General features: G+C 41.2%; 2 protein-coding genes across 3 annotated transcripts; both read left to right on the top strand.

Moving 5' to 3' along the window:
• The first annotated feature begins 111 nt into the window (after positions 1–111).
• On the top strand, positions 112–1238 carry hcrt (hypocretin (orexin) neuropeptide precursor). Its single transcript, XM_041063081.1, has 2 exons — positions 112–234; positions 873–1238. Exons 1-2 carry the CDS (start codon positions 151–153, stop codon positions 1236–1238), a joined length of 450 nt encoding a protein of 149 aa, XP_040919015.1. The 5' UTR covers positions 112–150.
• A 2887-nt stretch (positions 1239–4125) lies between these two features.
• Positions 4126–18306, top strand: kcnh4a (potassium voltage-gated channel, subfamily H (eag-related), member 4a). 2 transcript variants are annotated; one of them, XM_041063484.1, is made up of 16 exons: positions 4126–4547; positions 9755–9988; positions 10231–10362; positions 10511–10644; positions 11354–11606; positions 12437–12594; positions 13122–13329; positions 13740–13934; positions 14023–14222; positions 14944–15193; positions 15301–15515; positions 15707–15745; positions 16013–16380; positions 16466–16545; positions 16846–16901; positions 17186–18306. In XM_041063484.1, the coding sequence occupies exons 1-16, from the start codon at positions 4472–4474 to the stop codon at positions 18185–18187; spliced, it is 3600 nt and encodes a 1199-aa protein (XP_040919418.1). In that variant the 5' UTR covers positions 4126–4471; the 3' UTR covers positions 18188–18306. The 2 variants fall into 2 exon arrangements, with proteins under 2 accessions (XP_040919418.1, XP_040919417.1); XM_041063483.1 differs by having other exon boundaries at positions 16846–16922.
• Positions 18307–19475: the final 1169 nt, after the last annotated feature.

Raw genomic sequence — 19475 nt, 5'->3', positions numbered from 1 at the left:
ATGGCAAACCCTGAAATGAAGAAGAGAGTGAGAGATGGTGTCACGTTTGTGTTTGGCCCGAGTGACGTCCACATGAGGTTGACGGTGTGGCGACAACACAGAACAATATAAAAGACACCTGTTCTTTCCCTGGTGAGATGAGAAGATCAGATGAATCCCGTTCACACAAACCAGAAGATGACGTGGTTCCCCACCAACCTCCAGAAAGCTGCTGGGATGGACACGTCTAACAGGGTAAGGCAGCTGAAATTAGATCTTTTATTTGACATTAAAAAGAATGATTTGTGTGCGTGGTCATCAAGGTAGTTAATGTTGATGGGAGTAATGGGAGTTTATGAAGGCCATGTCTTCCTACTATATAAGTGAGGTTTCTTTTTTCCATTTTCATATCCTTTATGGGCTAATGAATATTAACAACTGCGCATTTTATACCTGACATTGTTTCACCACGTCACTAAGATAAGTTGCTCATTCAAATGGTGAAACCACGGTACTTGGGTTTCACCTACGCAGAACTGTAGGGCTCCTTTCATCAAAACCTGTTTTGGACATATGGCGTTCTTTGTTCAGGGGATCAATATGGATCATAACTGGGGCATTTTAAATAGCTGAGACACTTCCTGAGGGCTGATCATAATCACCAAAGGCTGCACATTTTCAATGATAAGAACTTTACAAATGCAACCTGTTAGATTAGGATGCTCGACAGCTATACACTTCAAATTCCACCAAATTTCTCAATAAAAGATAAATTTCAAAGGCACACAGAAAAAGTTATAATCAAAAATGTCACTGTTCTGCCAAAACTAAGATTGAATTCTGATCATTGCATTGGTTCATATGCGTGTAAACTGATTTCTTTCACCCAGCAGAAAGTCCTCGTTCTAGTCTTGGTGCTGCTGCTGTCTCAACTGACCTGTGATGCTCACAGCATTTCTGAGTGCTGCAGACAACCATCTCGCTCCTGTCGCCTCTATGTGTTGCTGTGCCGCTCTGGCAGTAAGGCCTTGGGGGGACCTCTCACAGGAGATGCTGCCGCCGGCATCCTCACTCTGGGCAAACGGACAGAGGAGGAGCATCGCTTGCACAGCCGACTCCATCAGCTCCTTCAAGGCTCCAGGAACCAAGCAGCGGGGATCCTGACAATGGGGAAGAGGACTGAGGAGAGGGCTGGAGAGCAGTACATGGACTGGATGGCTCAGTCAGGAACTACCATCACAACATCCCTTCCTGTTTGAAGGGTTTCTTATACCTCATTTTACCTTGTGGTATGAGTACACTGGGACTCTGTTAAAAAGTAGGTAGAAAAATTGCACTTATTTTGTGAGTGGTATCATGTAAAATGTATATTTTTTTGCTCATGCGGAAACATTCTTGTAATTTTTCTTTTAACTGTGCCTTTTTTAATGTGATGTGATTTGAATTTGCCTGTGAGAGAATTTTAGAAAGATATGTACAATAAAAAAAAAACATAAAATTCACAATTGACAACATGTCTTCAGTCATTCTTGGACAGGTTTCTTGGACCAGAACTAAAGATTTCTTATGTATGTATAGAGATTTTAGTTTTTCTAATTTTATTTATGATTCTGTCCTACATACAATCTAAAACAGCTGTGATTCAGAGCATTATTTTCAATTGGATTGAGTCAAACCAAAACAGAAAAACTAACAAAAAGTTACAAAATTAGGAATTACTGCATGAGGGAGGAAAATACAGATTTTCTTCTATTTTATTTTCTTTATTCAAACAGCAACATGCTGAAGAAAACGTCCAGTGACTTGGTTAATGGCTTCTATTTTGACATGCACCCAGGAGACCACCACAGCATGGGAATACATCAGGCCACAAGATGGTGCTGATGTTGTGCAAAGTGAATGAAGATAGAAGGAGTGATCCAGATGATTTCCTGATTACTAATGTATAGAAAATGGTTTCTACCATAATTTCTCTTTGCCTTAATTATTTGTGCCACAGCATGTTTGGCTTTGATACAGCATGAATGAAAAAGTAATACAGACAGTGTGGCATCTGTGTGGCACAAATCTGTCAGCACAGTTTAATGTATTTTCACTTTCTGACCAAGATAATTAACAAAGAATGATTTTTATTAAATGGATAATTTAGGCGGTTCAATACACTGAACTTCCAAATTCAACACTGCAACTTTTTATTTATTCTTTTTTATTTTTACTCAAGCTATATATTCATTAAAAAAAAAAGTTGCATTACTGTTCAAAAAGTTCCTCTAAGACATCTAAAATCACTCCAGTGTATTTTAAGCCTTTTATGTATGAAAATGTTGGATGTTTTCGGATGTTTTCATTTTATCACTCAGTATTTGCAGGGCAATTGAATAGGCTCAAAGTCCCGCCCCCTCTTTGACACCGGTTTCTGTTCCATTGGCCTCCCCCGGTGCACAGTGTTCTTTTGTTTCGAGGGTGCTTCATGATGCCTAATGATACCTGGGTTTTCTGACCTCATTCTAAGGTAAACACGAAATTTTCTGATCATTCTTATCAGCATTCAACAACTACACCCGCTTTGACTTAGAAGAACTGTAGAAAATTCTTGAGAGAAGTGGGACTGCTGTTGCTGTTGTAGAGGACATATTCTTGAACTGAGTAGCTCAATGTGCAGACAGAGACAGACTATGACTTGGCCCACTTAAACTTAGCTAACACATATAAGCTACAGGGTACACACACACACACACAGATGCAGTTTATTAGTTTGGTACTTTTGGGACACTTCATTGATTTGCCTTTCCTGCAACTTCACAAATTTGTTCTGCACTTTATCTGTCACAGCGCTGTTTGTAATTGCAGTGGATACCAATTAAGGGAAAGCAGATTGTTTTCGACAGCTGTCTGATGGGGTAGTCAGTTGGCACCTGAAACTAGTCTGCTAATTTGACACATTGCAGAGCCACAACACACACAAAAATTGAGGGACACATTCAAGAGCAACTGCTGCTCGGCAACGTGGTACATACACCTCACCCAAGCTGAGGCTGTCATTCTCCCACAGCCCATTAGGCTGCTGCTTATGTAGTGTTTTAAATCTGACATAATTGATGCTTGCATAGATAAATACATTACAGAAAACACTGTTTGTAAACTGACCACATAAAAATACATTTGATGTGAAAGCTAATGTTAATTTTGAGAGGCTGTGTATTTGACCTTTCTCTGGATAAGAGCAGACTTTAATCACGTATGCGTGAATGAAATGTCAGGCCTCAGTGGATGTGTGACTGTGCAGATCAGCTTTACGCTCCTGTATGGAACCTAGAAGAAAAGTGGTGACAAGAAGGATGCTACACACACACACACACAAAAAAAAAACAGTGCATGTTGTTATTCAGAAATGCCATCAGTGTGTTAGTGTCCATGTAGGCTTTTTCTTTACGTTCAACAGCAGCTATGTCTGTGGGGGTGTTTGTTTATGTGCATGTATTGGTAGCAGAGAAAATGTGGTACAGATATGGTGATTCAGACACTGGGCTCATAGATCCTTCAGGCAGCTGACCAACATCAGCTCATGCGTTGGTGTGCTTTATTCAGCCTGACCTCTGACCTCCATATGTCCATAAAAGGGCTGAGGAAAAAACAATATCTCCACCGAAGAAGTCTAACCATTGTTGTTTCCTCCACAAGTATCCACAGCAACCAACGTGTGCTGAGGCTCTTTTTGCTGAGGCTGAGGTTCTCTTTTTGTGTTTTTGCATTTCACAGTATCATGTACATGTATGTGTATATGTATTTATAGATATGAATATACGTACATCCTCCTATACAACAGTGTGTGACCACTGGTGATCAATAATTTGAAGCAAGCAACCTGAGCAAATCAGAAGAAAAGGCGCAGAGGTAGAGAAAGAGAGAGCAAATAGAGAGAGAAAGTGATTTCTAATAACTTCTCTTGGGAGAGAGAAGTAAGAGGATGCAGGCTTTGGATGAGAAAGAGCGAGAAAGCAAGAGAGATAACTAATAAACTGACAGTGTGTGGAAAGGGGGATGGTTCAGGCTTTTGTACGAGAGACAGAGGGAGGGAGAGAGAGGGAGAGGCAGGGGACTCAGAGATGGCAGGAACGAGTGGAGTTAGACTGACTGAAGAGAAGCTGAGCCTTTCGCTGTGATGCTGGAGCAGTGCTGAGAGCAGAGGGATGCGCAACTGAACCTGAAAGCTCCTGACTCAGTACTGAGAGAGAAGCTTTAGAGAACTACAACACCTCCGAGCCGTCTTCTGAAGAAAAACACAAAAAGAGAGAGAGATTTCTGTTAGATACAAGTCAGTGGTTTCCTCTCAACAAGACAGAATAGAAACTACACAGTGCACTCATGCACTCCGATGGAAGCTAGAGCCCAAAGAGAGGCACCGTGGTTCTCTTTCAGGTCCTCTTCTGGGAATGGTGACGAACTGCTGGAAGCCGCCGTCTGAGAGTCTGCAGCCTTCTCTTAGTACAAGATGCCTGTGATGAAGGGCCTCCTTGCTCCACAAAACACCTTCCTGGATACCATTGCAAACCACTTTGATGGAACTCGTAAGTGAACTTTGGAGAACAGATTCCTATTTTATTCTATAGTTGATGTTTGTAACAAAAAAAAAAATCCAAAACATGATTTGAATATGCTCTCTAAGAATGCTTTTTGTTCATTGCCTAACCCGTTGTAATCCACTTTCTACTGCTACAAGAACGCTGGTGCTTGTGGCACACTGTATCTTCGTTGTGCTGCAATTAGATTGTATCAAACTTTTCTCAAAGGACAAACATTATAAAATCAAATTTGTGTTGCCTGCAAAAGGTTTTGTCTCAGTTCTAAGGATACAACTCTACCAGCTTCGCCTAGCTTTTAGGATTTTAGCCTGTGGCATTTTTGTAACCCAGTTTAGGACTGTGACTGGCACTAAAAAACACTGCTGTCGACAAATGTGTCCAACAGTGGTGAGATCCAATTATAAGACTGCAAGTTATGTCAGTAAACCAGAACTAGTAATGGAGATGCACAGTTGCGTCTAGGATGATATATTGGAACTGAAGAGCCACTTGTTGAGGTGTAGTGTTGCTTGTGAGAATAGTTCACTGTTGAGATTCATGCAATATTCAGTCAGTGCTTCTTTAAAATAAACAAACAAAAACCTGCTAAATGAAAGTAATATCTGATGGTTATCTGAAGGCTGCATAACCGATGCTCGTCGTCGTTCCTCTAATTGGAAATCTGCCAGACAGATGATACTGTAACCACACGCTTTCCGCGGCACATCTGCAAGTTTCTCACATATTCTTTTCAACATGAGGCTTTGAAACATTCAGGGCTATATTTTCATTTTCAGAGATATATTGGTATTTTCCTAACCATAATGTTTGCTTTGCACATCCTTTTTGTTCTTTTGTGCCACACACAAAAGGGCACATGGAGTGCAGGTGGCAGGAAAGGTGCAACAAAATGGGTGTTACATGCAAATGAGCCAACAGAGGTGTTAATATTTTTGGTGAAATTAAGCTATTTGATGCTGCTGAAAGTAGATGTCTCAGCCTGGACCAGATCTGTTTCCACACAATGTCTTTCACTAAATAATTATCTACCAACAATTTCATTTAAAAAATACTTTATGGAAATGTGCAGCAGCTACAGAATCGTGCTAATTACCATAAATTTAACAATTATCAAAAAAGCTTGTGATTAAACACTGCAATCAGTAGAGACTGCTGAAGAAGTATCACTGTACTGATGGAATATCACATTTTTTGAAATCTTTTATTCTAAATTTTATTCATTTTATTTTTACAGTTATTGAGTTCAAAATGAAATGTTAAATTACGCATCAGAAATGAGACTTTGAACACCTCTACAAATGTAAAATTCAACTTTAAAAAGCCACATCATTTGCATATTTGTAATGTTTACCACTCTGAAACTCCCAGACAGCAGCATTATTTTCCTGTTTGGAGATGCTGATCTCCTTGTGAGCTATTTTTATCTTTCGCCGCAGTAGTTGGAACAATGAGACCAGTTATGTGACAAGCTAAGGCTGTTTTATACAGTATGCACACTCGACACAACCCTTTCTGCACAAAGCACACTGCACCTGGAGTGACTGAATGAAATATAGCAGATACACTTGGATACACTGTCACAGACCTTGCGCATATGAAATTTGCTCATCTTTGCTTTTGCATTGTTAAAACAGAGTCCCAACAGTTAGACTGTGGGTGTTTATTTTCATGCCTGGTCAATTTTGTTCATCCACTGTTCTTCTATATGGGCTCTTGTTTTGTTGGTTTATGCTTTGTTGCTGCCCTACTACCCCATGCCTCAAAATCCATACACAGGAGAGAGTCATGAGCAGGCACTGGATAGCTCTTTCCCGGATGTCATAAATAGTGTGAGAGAGTGTGTATGGGTCAGACTGTCCATCACAACTTCACAAATTCACGAATTCAGTGTGATAACACTGTCTCCGTCTGTATCTCCCACACGTGAACACACAAATCCTGCAGCCCTTCTTCACTTCGTCCTGCCCTGGTGTTCACACACACTTAGGCTTGCACGTACACACATCAGTGCAGGAGATAGTGATAGCCGCCACAATACCTCTGTATCGGATGTGCAAGTGGGAAAATTGGCCAAGTAATTGAGCGGGAGGTGAAGGGGATAACTGACGAAGACAATCCAGGGGACAATCCAGTCAAAGCCTTGAATCTGTGTCAGTGTCATTGAAAGATTTTTTGTGTGAAGATGTCCCTTTGAAGGCAGGGGAATAACTGCAGCGCAGTCTTTTTCAACTCATGTCTCTATGCAGAAGAAATAATAAATAATAGAAAAATCCCCGCTGTGAATGTGAACTGAGGCCGGGCTCAGGGGAATGGGAATGGAGGCAGTATTCACATGACCCTGATATGTGAGCAGGAAAATTAATTGAAATAAATTATGCAGAGGGCAAGAGCCAATCAAATGTCATTGGAGGTCTTGCTCAGTCGTCCTCTTTGAAAGCTAAGAAAATGACTTCAATTATTCATCTAATCAACCACCGCTTCCAAATATAGGTAATTAATGACAGCTAAAGATCAAAGAATTAATTTGATGGTTTAGAGAAACCATATATATATATACATTATATCTTATATAATATTTGTACTTTGTGGACTGTGGGGTCAAAAGTGTCATAGATCTAGATACTAAATTGCTTCATTGATATAATTACATCATACCAGGCATAGAAAGCTGCAGCTTTTTGTTGTCCCTCATTGTCGACAGTCTCTTCTGCTAATTGCCTGAGTAGGTGTTTGAATTGCATCTTTCTCCTCCTCACAAGTGCTGTCATCGATGATTAGCGATAACAATCATTGCTTTTGAGTGATTGCAATTTAACTGAAAGGCAGCAAATGCATTAGGTGAATGCCCACCAGAAGTTTTTTTTTGTAATCATTCATAATATACTGTATTTACTGACAAGAGATTTCTGTGAGAAAGTTTCACAGCCAGTCAGACTTTGATGGCTGTCAGTGTGAACCACATTGTTCTCTTGAATGAAATGAAGCCACAGAAACAGGCTTGGGGAGGGAGAAGACAAAGAGTAGAGTCGCACATTTTGACTTTAGAGACAGGACCTGACAACTGGTGGCAAGGGATTCAACCAAGATTTAACTTTACTCCTGAAAATTACAGGTGATCCAGCCAATTAAAAAAATCAAGAAATCAGAGTCATTTCATCTTCACTAAACCCTCACTCATTCATGTTGTGGGTACGTTAGCAAGTTTGTTAAATCTGTTAAATTAGCTAAGAATGAATAACACTGAGGTTAATATCGACAGTCCTTTATTGGCTGCATCTGTGTTTCAGGGGGCACAGTGTCTCGGTAACCTCGGAGATGCAAACCGCAGCATTTCCATATGTTTTAGTTTCTTCTGCACAAATCTCTATGGCAACAGGAGCATGGAAAGATCTTTAGTTATTTAGTTTCTTGTGAGATTAAGTGCACACATCTCAGGAAGAAGAATATATCCACACATCGCAAGTTGCATCTCCTTACCTCTGGAACAAACACTTTGTTAACACTACCTATGTGCAGCATATACATATACATATATATATGTGTGTGTGTGCAAAAAATGAAAAAAAAAAAATGTTTTTTTTTTTTCATTTTTATTTTTTTGATTGAATACATCAGGTGAATGTATGGCTGCATGCATCGTAACAAACTGTGGCATTATCAGTCTGTGTTTGCTTTCCTAGCATTGGAGAGAAAACAAAACATCACTCATGAAAACTCGGCGCAGCACAGGTGTTCAACATTGTCCTCTCAGCTATGAAATATAATCTGCTCACATTCATGGCTTAAGATAAACAAAAGACAGTTTCTATAGTTTCTATGTACAGAAAACGTGCATGAATCCGTTGTATATTCATAGTTCTCATACTACGGTACTATGGTGTCATGTTTGACCCCCTGTCCACATGGCAGTCTGTCAGAGCCCTCCTAAAGTGAAGAAAGTATTTGCTATTTGACTACTCAGTGTTTTACTGAGTGAGAAACATACATCACAGATTTAATTTAGTGCTTTGTGTGAATGCTGTGTTTTATGATTATTTCCTTCTGCTTCACCACCTACACTTCTTGCCCTAAAACGACTCTTCATTATTCCAGCAGTTAGCAACAGTGCTCAATGTTGTTCTTTTTTTTTTCTCCAAAAGAGGTTTTTATTTTCAAGCATCTGTCTGAAATGATTTCACAAAGAAATACATCTTCACTATTTTTTCTCAGGCATAAAAGCATTCTTTAGTCACAGATGTATTTTCCATCTTGCGAGCATGTACTGTTATATAATTAGAAAGTATTAAAGTTTTAGTTAAAATATGCTTGTAAACTTTGTTACAAAGAAAAAAATGTTTTCTGGTACTGTGTAGGTGTTGTGAAATCAATCAATCTTCTGTCTAAGTAAAAGCCTTTTAAATTCCCAAATCAAAACTGTACAAAACAAATTCCAAAACGAAGGTAGCACAACTAAATAAATTTGTTACATAATTCAACGGCACAAACGATCAGAAAGTTGAAGCGACACCTCTCAAAAACTGAACATAATAACCTTCATGGAGGTAGGATTTTGACTGCATTAGTTTTAATTACAAAACATTAATTCAGTTTTCTGGTCACAGTTTGGCTAAAATAATTTCAGAGATTGGTTCACAAAACAACATATTTAAAAGACATTCACCACCTCCATTTAATGCAACAAGAAATAAATTGTGTGTGTGCCTGCTTCTAGTTGTGTAAATAGTGAAATCCATTGCGCAACTGGTGGCAGGATGAAAACATACTCCTCATGCTAATTATGGGCTAAAGCCTCACTGAGGCACTGGTCCCCCGTGGAGGCAGCTGGGGCCCTGCATATATCTTGGACCTCATACACACCACCAGCTACTTCAAAGACCCTTCTGATGTACACTCGACCATCACAGAGATCTGAGCTGAAGACAGACAGAATAACTCGAATAAAGAAAAGTTGTTTTTTGTTGGTGCATAAACAAACAAATCAAGTCTGAAGTGCAGTTCTGGATGGGGAAAGAAAAGAGGCAAATACGCTGGTTGCCATGTCATGAACGAGATCATTTCAGAGCTGCAACTGTCTCAGTGTGCATCATAGCTGTAAATTCAGAAAATATTGCCTGGTGTTCAGTCTTTTCTATTCTTCAAAGTCACACAGTAGCTTTACCTCCAATCTTGGTCCTCTTTTATTTTCCTCACAGACAGTAACTTCCTACTGGGAAACGCTCAGGGTCGCTATGGCTACCCCATCGTGTACTGCTCTGATGGCTTTTGCGAGCTGACCGGCTTTGTTCGGACTGAGGTGATGCAGAAAATGTGCACCTGCAGCTTTCTCCACGGGGCCGAAACCAATGAAAGTGTGATCCAACAGGTAGACAAAGCTCTGGAGGGACAGCAGGAGTACCAGGGAGAAGTTTGCTTCTATAAGAAAACTGGTGAGGATTTCTGTGATGTTGAGTTGGCCATGCACTCTGTAATACAGTCTTTTTAAAGCTGCATTTAAATCTATGTCTCATACCTAACCTAAAAAGTAAGAATTGGTTATGATGTTTTCAGTTTAAACCATTTTCCTGGTCTTTCTTGGCGTTAATAGAAATCCAATCATCATTTTGGGGTAGAAACCATCTAGCAGTATTGTTGGGTAATTTCAGTGTAATAGCTTTTTTAATATCCTCAGGAAATGCATTTTGGTGCCTCCTGGATATCGTGCCAATTAAAAATGAGAAAGGTGAGGTGGTGCTGTTCCTGTTATCCTTCAAAGACATCAGTGAATCCTATGGGAAAAGCCATCACTACGCCCAAGGAGATGGTGAGGCCTGGCTACATGCATTTCCTAGCTGTTAGCAGTTTTCAGTTTAGGAATATCATGTTGCATCATTTGTTTATATATTTCAAAAGCTAAATGGAATATGGCACCATTTACATTCATTCAGTGGGTATCATGATTTTGCCCACAGGTATGTCAGACGCTGCTCACCAGAGCAGGAAAAGCAACCACTCACACTTTTCCCAAGCTCGAGAGAGGGGGAGGACTATTCTGCACCACCTGACCAACCTGTTCACCAAGAGGGGCAAGAGGAAACTGACCAATGTGAGTGCAAGCCCATGGTTTAAAGATCACTAAACCTCCAGTGTACATAAGACTCTCAATATTTCGTTATTAATTTTTATGGCTGCTTTTCTTTAAATAAAAGCATTTGCTCACTGAATAGCTGAACTTTCATGTCATGTAGCATGTAAATACTGATGGCATTTTAATCAGAGCTTGCTCAAAAAGTCAAAAACCTCTCATTGACACCAAGAATTAGAAAATACACCTTTCTCCTTGCCTACATCTTCAGAACACTATTGTCCAATCAACAAGCCTGTGGGGATAAATTGTTTACTCAAGTCTATTCCAAATGTATTCATAATGTTATCATGATTATGATGATGATGAAGATGGATGATCAGTGGCAGGTTTACTAGCTACCTTCAGTGTTTCATGCTGAGCTCATTACAGTATGCAAAAGCCCTCTCAGTAGGCAGCGAAGAAAATGAAAATTATCCGTCTTTTGTCATTTTCAAATTTGGCTTCATTTATCAAAAAGGATTCATCTTTTCCTCAGGGTTTAGGTTGGCCATAAATACAATCCAAGCACTTCAGTTTCTTAAGCCTGAGTAAGTTCATCAAACAAGCTTCCTGTCTCCAGCTGTGTCAACTCCTCTCCCACAACACCAGCACGTCAATAAGAGGGCTGTGGATTTAAAACTCATGACTTCCATCTTTCACAGAGTTCATTTTCTTGTGATGCTTTCAGAGTGTGTTCCAGAAACCGTCTCTACCCGAGTACAAGGTTGCAGCAGTGAAGAAGTCACGTTTCATCCTGCTGCACTACAGCATCTCCAAGGCCTTATGGGACTGGTTAATCCTGCTGGCGACCTTCTACGTTGCTGTCACTGTGCCTTATGACGTCTGCTTTGTCAGTCATGACGAGGGCAGTGACCATCACTCACCCGTCAGTCACAGCACGATTGGCAGTGACATAGCAGTGGAGATGCTCTTCATACTTGGTATGATGCATTAATGTTTAAACCATTGTGATCATGGCTGTGTAGGTGTAATTTAAGGACCTTTTCCTTAAAAAAAAAAAAAAAAAAAGTTCTTCTGAGCAACTTCAGCTAACAAACATCTTTCTCCTGATAACAGGCGACAGAACGTCTAACTTCTTTCAGTAAGATAATTGGTAGCTTCAACCACTATAATTTTACAGTAACATCTTCTACAGTGATTGCATGCTGTGCACCATCTGACCTTTATCTTGAAGCATCTTGAGCAGCATTATGAATAGACAACAATGTTCAGTTTAAATTAAGAACAACTATATTTCCCGGTGCAGCTGCAGTGGTTTCCCTGGCGATAACTAACACGACTAAACCTCCTACCTTTCCTCACCCACTCAGGGTGCCTCTGTTGCCCCAGGTTACGAATCATAATTAGATTTCTCTCACTTCGTCCCACTTTTCCTCCAAAAGAAGTGTGATAGCACATCTGTCATGACGCTCTCTGACTTCCTCTCTCTCAACACGTTTGTCTCAGGACAGACAGTGATATTTGTGCTCAGAATTAGCTCACCTGGTATCGCATGCTGGCACTCAGTCTTCCTCCTTCTTCCTTTCTCGTTTAAGACGTTTAGTGAGGGGTACTACTGAAAGTCAAATGCTTGTCTCTGAACCAATATCTTTAAATTCCTTCCGTTCAGCCCTGTTTTAATTTTCTGACTACGCCCTACTACCATTTACACAACTATTGTTTTAGGATCACTTAAATTCTGTTCCATACATCTTATACAATCTAAGTACTGTTGTGATTTTGTGTTTTTGTCTTCACTGCTCCTTTTCAGATATTATTCTGAATTTCCGCACCACCTATGTGAGTCAGTCGGGTCAGGTAGTGTACGACGCCCGATCCATCTACCTCCATTACTGCACCACCTGGTTCTTTGTGGATCTGATCGCAGCTTTGCCCTTCGACCTTCTCTATGCTTTCAACATCACAGTGGTGAGATTATCATTTTATCTGGAAGAGCAGCATGCCCCCAGGTTTTATACTTTCCTGTCTCTTCAAGTGCACAAACTTTCGGACTAGCCACTAATGTTTTAGTAGAGTCATTCCCTCAGAGCGTTGGACTGGAGATGATTATACTTCTTACATTCACCCACTTCACTGAGCATTCTCCTTTGTCTGCTCGCTTTAGTATTACACTCAAGATAAACACTAGTACTTCTTTTGGATTAGTCTTACTTTACCACAGGCCTCAGACACACAGAGACATCTCTTTGACTCTGGTTAAAAAACTTTCCTGCCGTACAGTAACATTAAATTCAAAGTAAGTGGTTCACAATAAAGACTATTAAAAGACACCGAATCAAGGTTAGATAACAAAGGAGAATGGGTCACGGGTTATACCAATAAATCTATCTAACACAACATGAGTGGAACAAAACTATATGTGTAGAAATAGCTATCGAAGAAGTGATACAAAAATGATCCAACTCGTCTGTTCTGCTCTCCTTCTCTTTGTCTAGACCTCCCTCGTACATTTGTTGAAGACAGTTCGTCTGCTGCGTCTGCTGCGCCTGTTACAGAAACTGGACCGCTACTCCCAGTATAGCGCCGTTGTCCTGACCCTGCTCATGTCTGTGTTCGCTCTGCTGGCTCACTGGATGGCTTGTGTCTGGTACGTCATCGGACGCAAGGAGATAGAGAGCAGTGACCCCGTTACCTGGGACATAGGTGAGCACATTGTATGCGTGTGTGTGACAGCTCCCACAGCACTGAATCAAGACTATAATGTTTTTCCTTACTTATTAAGCTTTGCTCAACCACTTTAGTGTCTCTCCTGGCTACCCCAGTGGGTCAGCTCTGCACATCTCCAGTCATGCTTGAATGCATGAATGCCTCAGCATCATTTCAATTTCTTGCTTGTCTTCTCAGTCCAGAGGAAGTGTGGGTCACAGAGTAATTCCATTATATCACCGGAATGCATTATATCATTTTATCACCTACCACCCATGACATCACCTACCAAAGGAGAGAGGGCCATCTATTGAAGTAGACTATGAAAAAAGACCCCCATTTCATGCAGTAGTTAGTTTAGTCAACACGTGAGGTTTATCCACCCATCTTCTGACCTTGTCCTCCAGGCTGGCTTCAGGAGTTGGGAAAGCGTCTGGAGATGCCATACATCAACAGCACCATGGGTGGTCCCACCATGCCTAGCGCCTATATCGCCTCTCTCTACTTCACCCTCAGTAGCCTTACCAGTGTTGGTTTTGGCAATGTGTGTGCCAATACAGACGCCGAGAAAATCTTCTCCATCTGCATAATGCTCGTGGGTGGTGAGTTTACTGTGGATCACAGAAAATTCACAGAATTATCTCAAATGTTCTGAGAATACTGTAATGTTACTCTTTCTCCCACCTTCAGCCCTGATGCATGCAGTGGTCTTCGGCAACGTAACAGCCATCATTCAGCGCATGTACTCACGGCGCTCACTCTATCACACCCGAATGAAGGATCTGAAGGACTTCATCCGTGTGCATCGGCTACCTCAACAGCTGAAGCAGAGGATGCTGGAGTACTTTCAGGCCACCTGGTCAGTCAACAATGGTATCAACGCCAATGAGGTGGGTGAACAATCACAAATTGGCAGTGTTCATGTGGTTCATTTGGCTAAAGTAACCATTTGCCTTACCTGTCTTCAAATATTTTTGGCCCTAACAGGAAGTTTTTCAGGTAAAGCTTGTCACTTTTGAATCGGTACCTCACCTGTCAGTGGTTTTAACGTTGTGGCTGATCGGTGTATGTACAGTTGCCTGTGCAGGCTGCAGTAAAGTCTTTCTTTCTTCATGAAGAAGAAGTACATTTTGTGTGGGTGCTAGTTTCTAGATTCAGAAATGCCAACCTTAAAATGTGGGTCACCTCAAATTCTCTCGAGTCTTATTCCATTTCCTTAAGTAGATGGCACTTTGTTGCAAATAGAACGTCAGTAACAATGCCAGAGCCGATCTGGGAGAAGTTCCCTGTAATTACAAGGGTAGGAGTTGAAATAGAGAGAATACTCATTAACACCCTCACCATCGCCATCTGTAGATAATTAATTCACTGTTGAAGGTAACAGCCACTGGTTTCACAGAACACGCTGGCTTTAACACCTCATGTATGTTTTTACTTAGCAGCTTGACACATCATATGAAAAGCATCAACCTTTAAAACTACAATCTGTGCTTTTTTTTCTTGTGTTCAGCAGTGGTGGAGGAAGTAATCAGGCATTCGGCAGACCTGTTGGACAATCAAATGCATCGCAGTGGTCAACAAAGACTTAATCTCTCCTGTCTTCTATTTTAGTTGCTGCACGACTTCCCAGATGAACTTCGAGCTGACATTGCCATGCATCTGAACAAAGACATCCTACAGCTTCCTGTGTTCGAACGGGCAAGCAGAGGGTGTCTGCGCTCCCTCTCCCTGCACATCAAGACCTCCTTCTGTGCGCCAGGAGAATACCTTATCCGGCATGGAGATGCCCTACAAGCCAACTATTTTGTCTGTTCAGGTTCCCTGGAAGTTTTGAAAGATGGCATGGTCCTAGCCATCCTAGGTCAGTGTGCACTGGCTGTAAAACATTTCCCCTCTTACTCATTTTTGCTTCTTTTATCCATTTTGCGCCTTGTTATAACCTTTTTGTTTAACCCACAATCCCTACAGGCAAAGGAGACCTCATTGGGGCTGATCTCCCGGAACATGATCAGGTGATCAAGACCAACGCAGACGTGAAGGCTCTGACCTACTGTGATTTGCAGTACATCAGTGTTAGGGCTTTGAGGGATGTCCTTGGGCTGTACCCAGAGTACGGCAGTCGGTTCAGCTCTGACATCCACCACAACCTCACCTACAACTTGAGAGAGGGCAGTGAAGCTGACGTAAGACATTTTCTATTTTATTATTATTGTTACTTTATAGGCAGTGGAAAACAAGGTGGAGAGAGACAGAAATTTCAGTGTACCAGTATTTAATTTATATTTTTCCCCCAGCTCATTAACTGAAACATACCTATACTTTCCCACCAAATATAGAATGTGTGCCTTGTTAATCTTGCCTTCAATATCTCTAGGGAGTAACAAGGTTCCCATGGACTCCCAGGTTGTCTCAGGTAGGGTAATTATTTCAGCCTTGGCTATGGCACAATAACTGCCTGAATTCATACACATAGGTGAGATAAATATGGATGAGATGCAGCTAAGCAAAAGAGAAAGGGGTGGTGAAGGAAACAGCATAATTTGGACTATACAGGAAAGAGGTTAAAATTTGGAATAAAGTATGCACACATGCTAATTAAGGGACAAACTGACACGCCGACTCAATATCATTTTCACAAATCAAAGAAATAAGCCTGACATTTCATCCATCTCCTCCTCAGGGTCAAGTTTCTATGGACCATAAACTACCCTATATCATTGAGGCAGATGATGCAGAAAATGAAGAAGACATGAGACACTCTCAGCAGAGGAGAGTGCCTCTGCTGCAGAGAATGGGCAGCCCCGTTCGTCAGCCCTGCCTCAGCACCCTGTTAGGGGAGGAGCTCCGCCACATCAACGCGCTCCGCCTCTGTCGGTCGCCTGTTCAAGGTGGTAGAGGCCGCAGCCTCTCTCCTCAGGCATTCACCAATGAGGAGATCTCTCCGTCTCCTTTACCCAGTCTTAGCAGTGACATGGGCTTGAATCATCGGCCTGCCAAGCTGCTCATGCCATCCTTGCCTTGTGTTAGTCCACTGAATCTTAGCCCCAGGTAACCTATTCATCCTGCTTTATCCAAATATGAATTAGTTTGCATCTATTTAAAAATACGTAACACTGATTTGTGTCTCTGCTAGGGTCGTGGATGGAATTGAGGACAATGGACACACATTTCAGTTTAATGTAGAGCAGAGTGAAGAAAAGACTAATGCAACAGGTAAAGTCTCTGAAGGCTGCACAGTGCATGAAAACTGAACTAGATTGGATTTGGGGCAGCAACACTCTTGATTAAAAACACTTTTTAGGAGCAAGTGCTTTGCTCTGAGTTATTCAAGGTAGAATAAAAATTAGACAAACGTCAGATTTGAGCACTATGTGACTTGTTTTGTTTCTCTGTGTTCAACATTACCCATGATCCTATTAATTTGGGATTAGATACCTTATATAGTAAATATTCTGTAGTGAAGAGTTTGATCTCAGATAAGCTGCATTTCTCTATTGTTCATTCTTTTTTCAGATCGGTTACAACTGAGTGCCAACCTGCTTTTGGAAACGGAGGAAGTGAGACAAAACGTAAGCAAATTGAACAAAGAGGTATGGTCAACACTAGACAAACAGTGACATGAAAACTTAAATTACCTTGTTATACATACACTAATACATTCATTTATGGATGACAAAGTTTATATATATTTTGGTAAAGCAATACAAGTTTTTATTGATCTCTCACAATGTCAGTATCTTGGCTGCTCCTTAACAGCTGCACATACAGTATTAAGTGTGTGAACATGCTCCAATTTTAACTGTATCTTTTAAATAACTCAACTTTAAAAACTACTCTCTCTTTTTCTTTTCAGGTGAACAACTTGAACCAAGAAGTATCCAACCTCGCTAAGGAGCTCCATGACATGATGCATTACCTACAGTCTCACATGGCCATGATCCATTATCCCTCTCCAGTTTCCTCATATTCCTATGGCATGCAGATGGTTCCCAATCCTAATGTGACTGCTTCCAGCGACTGGAACCAGTCCCATGTACCTTTAAATATAGCCACTGGGCTGCACCTCCACCATGAAGCAATTAGCCACCCTGCCAGAAATGTGTGGGGCTGCACTGGGATGCCCTCCCAAGGCAGAAGTCCCACCTTGCTGCACTCTTCTAGCCCTATGTCATCCTGTTTACACTTGTGCTGCTCTGACAGAGAAGGGGCTGCAGTTCACAGACTACAGAGCCAGTGTGGCCCCTTCCAAACCTCCAGAACAACGCCAAACTCTCCTTATATGACCCACTCTCATGGCCAAGCAGGTCCATCCCTCTTGAGCATCAGTTCTGCCTTCAGTAGCTTCCCTGTGATTTGTCAGGCTCCACAGGGGGCCTACAATGCCTCCATTCCCACAATGAGCAACTCTCACTCCCTATGTTCCCCAGTAAATTCTGGCTACACCCATCCCTCTCTGAGTGTTCAAATCACCTCCGATCCCACACATAATCAGGCCAGGTCCCAAACACCCATCCATTCCTCCATCACTCCCACTGGCCAGCCACAGTATCACACTGCCTTCAGCTCTCTCTCCCCCTCAGGAGTCCACACATCAATATGCACAGGGCACATCCCGAGCCAGCAGAGCTCTATCAATAGTCCCAGACAAAATGACCCAGTAGGATCCAGCTCTAACCACCACACGCAGGAAGCTGCATGTTCTCTGTTGGGCCAGGTGACAGACAGAGACTGTAGAGCTTCACTGTATCAAGAGAGGACAGACATTAGTGAATCACAGGACACGAGCTGCAGTATTCCAACCACAGAAATTCAACCAACTCTCTTGGACATGGAGGGAATTCAAAACCCCCTCTGATGACATCAGTATCTTATTGTGATGATAATGGTATTGTACCATATTGTACTATTTAAAGGAAAGTTTCCATTTAATAAAATCATCTGTTCCTAAATGCATGAACAGCTGTTGAAACCCTACTGTCCTAACTGAATTAAACATTTTTGTAAAAGACTGTAGTCATGGTTTTATATGATAATAACATGAGTTGCCATTTTGGTTGAGATTACTCACTGGCCTGCAGGGATCATAATAGGAACAATGAGCTCAGAGGTTATCCTCGGGCATGCAAACAACACTCCCTCTCTCTAGCATTCAGTTGCATTTGTGTATTATTATTATTATTTTTTTTTTTTTTTTGTTATCATGTACACTGCAAGACATTAGCACAGTGATGCTGCACAGCTGAAATTTTCCCCTCTGTGATCGCAATAATTATACCAGTGGTGTGTGTGTCTGAGCTCGACATGCAAGCTACAAGCTATGGGTATGCAGCGCCACCCAACGGTGACAGGTGGCAGCAAAATGCAAGGATGATATATTCAAAGGACTGAGCGCAGTATTCTTTAACGTTGATCTCATAATTCAAAGGGAAGTAACGTGACTGATCCTTTTTTTTACTCTATTTATTTTTGCCAGTATGCAAAACATTTTTAGCAAACTTTTTTTTTACATAATTTGAAGACATCCACACAATCAGAAAACCTTCAGGGTTTAAACACAAAGTCTGACTCTGTTTACTCTGTTATTTAAATTATTTGAGCCTGAATTCTTCATTGTGTCTATTTTCAGACTCAAAGCATGTACAGAAGAATTTCCCTACGGGGATCAATAAAGTTACTCTGATTCTGATGGTTAGGATGGCTGTCTGGGTGTTTGTTTTTTAAAGCAAGTATATCAACAAAGAACCCAAGCAAGGCCATGCAGCAGCAGCAAACAAAAAGAGTGCAAACACAAGTGCATACACTTAGGTATAATGACCAAAAAAAGTTAACGTTAAAACAAAAAGAAAGACAAAATGAAAAAAAGACATTCCAGCCCTCCTTAAACATATCAGGGCCCCTCGGATTTATCATGTGACCCTTTGAAAGGGTCTAATCCCAAGGTCGGACACCACTGGACATTGTTAAAACCAGCTCCACCTCGAGCAGCTACAACAGAAAAACGCTGCATTTTTAATTAATGCATCAATATCAGCGATTTAATATGTCCCATAAAATAACCTGTCACTGACATGAGGACATTTTTTTTTTCCACCAGTGGCAAATCTAAATGTAAGACATTAACTGTGAGACCATGCAAACAGCTC

Source organism: Toxotes jaculatrix, chromosome 18, assembly GCF_017976425.1.
Source record: "Toxotes jaculatrix isolate fToxJac2 chromosome 18, fToxJac2.pri, whole genome shotgun sequence".
NCBI lineage: Eukaryota > Metazoa > Chordata > Actinopteri > Toxotidae > Toxotes > Toxotes jaculatrix.
Note: the sequence above shows the minus strand (reverse complement) of the source record. Positions and strands in the feature narration are given on the sequence as shown.